At 38.1% G+C, this 6,344-nt stretch overlaps 1 protein-coding gene across 1 annotated transcript in view; it reads left to right on the top strand.

The window, feature by feature from the left end:
* Window positions 1-1,523: 1,523 nt before the first annotated feature.
* The window catches only part of LOC307017615 (dihydropyrimidine dehydrogenase [NADP(+)]-like), a 78,719-nt gene continuing 73,898 nt past the window's right edge, over window positions 1,524-6,344 (top strand). The window contains exons 1-3 of the mRNA XM_079647247.1: window positions 1,524-1,961; window positions 4,039-4,149; window positions 4,322-4,404. Coding sequence (XP_079503373.1) covers window positions 1,932-1,961; window positions 4,039-4,149; window positions 4,322-4,404 — 224 coding nt within the window. The 5' untranslated portion in view covers window positions 1,524-1,931. The remainder of the gene's footprint in view (window positions 1,962-4,038; window positions 4,150-4,321; window positions 4,405-6,344) is intronic.

The raw sequence follows: 6,344 nt of genomic DNA, 5'->3' as shown, positions 1-6,344 counted from the left end.
AGGTTATCAATAGCTACACTTAAAAGCCTTTTACGGCCTCTTCAAGAATTCTAGATGAGCCCCGAGCAGTATAACGGGTTCTCTGTAGAACACGGTTCTTATTAGCACCCTTAGAACGAGGGAAGGTACTGGTTAGAAACCCCAGAGAGGGTTCTTGTGGAACCATAGAGTATATACTTAAGCAATAGCTCACGACGCTTCGCGTCGGGCCGAACCACGCCCCTTAGCTGTGATATAATGAGCATATACCACGGCCTGAAGTGAGCTATTGCTTTTATAAAACGGTTACCAAGTGTGGCAATATGAAAGAAAAATACACACTCTAATTTAAATAGTTTTTATTAATAAATAATGATGTTCAAAATAAAATAGTCCCTCCGTTGCCTTCTGCACGAAACCTAGTGCGAGGTGGTTGCTATGCAACAACACTAACAGCTAGTGAACATATTAGAGCGTTGATCCATTATTTGGCTATTTATTTACATTCATTTTTCTATGTTGTCGTTTATTGTGCATCCACTGAAAAACTGTCCAGCATCAGTAGCATGGCTTACGTGGTTACTTGTATAGGTTGAGGCTCTAATCTAGGCTGTTGCTTGGCGTGGCGAGAATATTGCTCCACTTTCTCCGGTTCCCGAGATTGGGCTTCCGGTAGCTCTGGAGAGAGCTTTCGCACCTGTGGCCACTAACGGTCATAATTTCTCTGCTTTGTTTCAAGACCCGCATCAGAAAGCTTTTGATTGGTGGTACTTTTCCCGTTGGTCTACCTGCTCTTCACGTAGCTCTGCATGTCGTAGTTTAGGTGCTTTTTTTTCTGGAGATAGGCACTCCTCAACCCACTCCTCCATATTAAGACCCCCCCCCCCGGAGGTCGAAGTTAATCTTAAATGTTTCCATCTTATGCTTTGTAAGTTTGTTTCGTAACGGAAGAAATGTAAATATATTTATAAAACTGACAAGTCAAATCAAGCAATCTGATTGGTCGATAGCGTTTTTGCGGACCTCTTTGATTACAGATTTGAAAACATCGTTGCTTGCTTTAAAAGTAGCACAATTCATTATGTCAAACCTTGGAGAGTATCTAGATATCCCTGCCCTAGTGCTAAAGGAACTGCATTCTGAATATGTTTTGCCGTTTGATGTCTATGTCTGGGCCGCTGCGTAAAAAAGAGGGTTTCTGCCCCGTTACTTCTCCGCTGCTTTCTTGTTCCAGTTTGAAAAGCAGCCCAACTGTATACTGTTTGTCTCAGGCGCGGAGGGATACTGACTTGTTGTGAAAAGTAACTTACAATTCTACCCGTGGTATACGCTCAGTATATCACGGCTAAGAACCAATCAAATTGCTTGATTTGAATTGTCCGTTTTATAAATATATTTATATATATATTCTTTGTTATTCAATGTGCAGGGGTATACCATGGATCCACTGTATAAGAAACCAAAAAGGGAACACCTTTAAACTTTTGCCAAAGTTTTGAGATCTGCCTCGGCTCTAGCTCATACACATACAAGCAGACTTATCATTGAGACAGAAAGGAAGGAGTTAAAAAAGAAATAAGTACCCAGGATGGAGTTTGAACCTGACGGTTGGCTGTGGTGACTGTTTGATAATCCATAGCTCATGAGCAATGCACCCAGTAACATGCTGTCCATCAGCTGAACTTCAACCCTGCATATCATCTCTGCCGGTCAGCCTGCCTTATCCACAGATTAGTCCGGGTAAGACAACATTCATTTGCTTTAACCAGTCAACATGTTGTCTAACTGAGTTAGAGGAGTGGGCCTCTTAAGGACAGTACACTTCCGGAGAGCCCCACTTGGGAGCAGAGCAGTCCCGGACAGTGCTTCGGACCTCTAATCCAGAGAGCAGCGACAATCTCCAGGAGATCTTCAGAGAGAATTTAGACCCCAGACTAGACGGAAGCAGCATCATGTTAAGCAAAGACCTGCCAGACATTGAGGTAAATGATGGTCTGTATATCTGTTACAGCTGCAGTAATTCACTGTGCATCTACAGCTGGAGTCCACAAATAATGTTGATAGAATTGACGAATCATAATACATAGTGTGAAATCATACTTTTTTTGAATGGTAATACTTTTCTGATATTGTTGGTTGTGATCTTGTGAAGGTACCAGAACAAATCTTGTTTGAGCCTGTACATCAGAGTAGAACAAAGTCGCTTGAAATAAAACTCAAATAACCTTTTCACTCTTAAAGTCCTGAATGTAATTTGTATGAGTATACATTGGATTATTCTTGTTTAGTTTAGGGATTATCCTCCAGAACACTAATCTGAGGTCTCACAATGGGCTAATGTGAATAGAGACTTTAAACGCCTTACATTCTCTGCAGAAACGCTGCAGTTTAGTCACTAGGTACTAATGGACAGAAATAATTTAAAAGAGAATTTTCAGCATCAGTATTATGTTCAAAGTTCAGGTCAGTACACAGGGTGCCTTCAATTTACTATTTAGTATGCCAGAAAAAAATGTAGTATGGCCCAATACATTGTATGTAAAATATTTTATTCCCAAAATTAGCAGGATGATCGGCATTTGTCACATTTTGCAGCATGTAAAATGCTCCATGCTTTTCTGGTTTTATGACAGGGTCTATGAGCAAAGGGGTCAAGGCACAATGTTATGTTATGAGTAGTATTTCCCAAAAGTATGTATTCTTCATGCTAAGGTGGTATTTGGAATGGAAAGGTGTTACTTATAACAGAAAGGTTGTTATAAATACAATGTGAGACATCTACAAGGCAGAAAGGGTCTTATGGTGACACTATAGAAGTTGTGTTATGGTAAATGCATGGTACAGTTTTTAAGGAATAAAGGTCAGGAGTCACTGGCTCAGCCGCTGCAAACGTGGTCAGTATCATTTCATAAACATCTTATGAGTATTTACACATTCTGGAGAACCTCATTAATTACATCTCTGGATCTGAGTAAAGGAGAGTCCTTGTTGACATGAATTGAAGTGCATTTCAAATTAAATTAAACTATTTAATCATATTTCCTACAGCACATTTTTGTCTTTCAGCTTAGGTAAAGGTGGGTTGTGATCCTTTGAAGCAAAGTATTGTTTTTTAAAATCTTTTTAGTCCAAAATACATTCTGCCACATTATGTTACAGCAGGATTAAGGGGATAAAAGACCATGTTATATAGTCTCGCTCATGACCTTGTGGTCTTATGCAACAATCGGCGTGTGACGTTATAAAATCTGTAGATAAGTGATGTATGGTCAGTCGATGGATGGGTGCACATGAAGAGATGGTGCAATAGTTTTAACGGATGTCCAAAATATCTGCATTCAACTCTTTGGTTTTAAAACTGAAATTCAGTTTGGGTGAAGCAGATGATAATATATTAACTGCTACAGTACATATGTTAAAAGTGTAAAGAAAACCAGTATTAAACTATTGTTAAATTGGGTATGAAAACATTTCCTTTTAATTTTGGAAGCAAACAGATGATGACTTGTTGGGATTTGTCTGGTGTATCTCTTATTTGGAAAGGCCTTAAGTAGAGTAGATCATGAGCCTATTTATTTATTTCATTATTTGATTTATTTTCTGTTTGTAGCATGGTGTCAATATGAGACCTCACTTATTGTTTTTATTTTATTTTGTTTTATATACCACATGTCACATAACCCCAGCACATTGACCTGGCTGCTCGTCATTATCTTATCACCTTGAACCTGATCTAAGCAAACAAGTTCACTTCCTAGAATTTTCCATAGTTTCAGAGATTTTGTCAGGAGATCTGTGTGTGTGTGTGTGTGCGTGCGTGCAAATGTTTGTGTGTGTGTGCTATAAAAACCGATATCAGTAATACTGTAGTTCATGAGTAACAGGTGGAAAGCAAAATTCAGCATTAATAATCCACACTTCTAAACCTTTGGGTTAACAAAAGGATACAGTTTATGAAACTCAAACACCCTAATAAATAAAAAACAGTATTTTTGCACAGGATTGGACTTCTGCCAAAGTTGTTCTGGATGTGTTGTGTATTTTCCCCTTTTCCTACAGAGCATCCTGGCTCTGAATCCCAGGGTGAAGACTCATGCTCAGATTATGTCCACGGCCAACAAGAAGAAAGAAAAGACACACTGGAAGAGAAACCATGAAAAGAGCTGTGATGTAAGTATACAACGCTCTCTCACACACACAGAGCCTGGCTTTGGTTGTGAGGTTCAGTCGTTAGCATTTGTTTAAAATGTTCTTTCTCCATGTTTGTCCACCAATCCTTTCTTTTTTGTCCCTGTTTTCATTCATTCCTGTTTTTCATTGTTCTATGTTCTCCACTCTTCAGTCTTGTGTGGACTTAGAAAACAACTTTGATGATATCAAACACACAACGCTGAGTGAGCGTGGAGCTCTACGAGAAGCACTCAGGTGAGAATTAATTACTTTGTTCCGTTTTTAATGAAAAGTACCCATTAGCAAGTACCAAGTACCATACTGAGTTGTTGAGCTTCAATTCTTGCGATCTCACTCAACTGCAAAAAAGGGAAAACCACTTTTCAGTGGGGACGATTTTTTTGACAGAAAGCAATGTGATCTGAAAATTACAGAAAATAAGATCTTTTGCAAAAGTTTATAATGTTTATGATAGTAACACATTCTGGTCAGCAAGAAAATCTCTATATGAACACCACTATTAGGATTTTTGAAGCGTAAACATAATTTCAGGAAGTAGAAAGCTATTGTACATCACAGACATGGCTGCGCATCACCACCGCTTAGCTAAAGGCGGCTAATGTTCAGCATGATAACATTAAGTTGTCTCATTTATTCACTTGTTAGCTGTTTTTATGACCCATAGAAGTTTCAGACATTCACGATTTTCCCCTTTTTTTCGTGTCACACAGAACGATTTGAAAAGCAATGTATTTCTATTGGTAGTATGTTTCGTGCCTGCACTACGTCTTTTTGTCCAGTCGGGTCTTGGAAGACTGGAAGCTGTGTGGTTCATAAAAACATGTTCTTACTCAATATCAAGCCACGATTATTGTTTTTATTTTAAATTGTATAATGTCTGACTTTTTTTGCCGTCTGTGAGGAAAAGAAAATGGGCTCAGAGCCTAAGAATACTGAAATCTGTATTTTTCAAAATATTTTTTTCCTTCTAATTTGTTATTCTTTTCTAAATAACACACTGTTATTTACTCAACAATAACACACAATTATCCTTAATCCTTAACACTATAATGTCAGGCTTTTTTTGCCGTCCGTCAAGAACTACATTTAAAAATAAAGTCATTAATAATTATGTATGAAATAATTTTGTCTATTAACTAGAGCGCAGGGTCATGTTATGACTGTCTTTTCTATGTTGCTGTAGGGTTTTTGCATCGGTTTGGGATTTAAAATATCAAAACAGTCATAAGTAATAAGCCAATAAGTGATAAGCTTTATCAGCCATAACTATCAACAGAATTGCGTTGCCAGGCAACAGATTGGGTTCATGTATGAACTCTTCAACTAGAACCCTAGTTATGTTTAAAAAAAATGTAGAATGCCTCACGAAATACTTTAATGTCAATTAAAATTAAAATATGAAGGAATGTGTGTATAACAAAATTACGTGGCCCTGAAGTGCAAGTCAAAACAACATTTCAGAAAACGCTACAACATTTCAGAAAACGCCACAGCATTTCAGAAAACACCACAGCATTTCAGAAAACACCACAGCATTTCAGAAAACAGCATTTCAGAGAACACTACAGCATTTCAGAAAACACCACAGCATTTCACAGAACGCTTCAACATTTCAGAAAACACAAAAACATTTCAGAAAACACAAAAACATTTCAGAAAACACCACAGCATTTCAGAAAACACTACAGCATTTCACAAAACACTGCAGCATTTCAGAAAACACTACAGCATTTTCACAAAACACTTCAACATTTCACAAAACGCTACAGCATTTCACAAAACACTTAAACATTTCAATTTTTACGGAAAGAGTATTCCTTTAGGGAGAATACTTATTGTTTGTGATTGGACAGAGCCAGCCAGAGAAGCACTGCTGTGATTGGTTGTTTTTGCTGCCAATCAAGAAATTACGCTTTATGATTGCTCAGCACCGGACAGCTCAACATGTCCCAAAACATCAGCCGTTAGCTGTTAGCACATATAGCTCACAGCTCCTCAAATCTGTTCAGAAACTGGACCAAAGTTAAACATGAAGAAAACACAGACTGCCTGTGTCATGGAGACTACAGTCGGAGCTTTATTTCTGTCTTTAGGACGTTGTTGTGAGTGTGGTTGGAGCAGCTACAGGTTAGTTTAGCCTGATTGATCCGATCTCCATTCAGAAAACACGCATT

Source organism: Notothenia rossii (genome assembly GCF_949606895.1).
Source record: "Notothenia rossii genome assembly, chromosome: 9".
In the NCBI taxonomy this organism is placed as follows: domain Eukaryota; kingdom Metazoa; phylum Chordata; class Actinopteri; order Perciformes; family Nototheniidae; genus Notothenia; species Notothenia rossii.
This window is presented reverse-complemented; position numbering and strand designations above follow the sequence as displayed.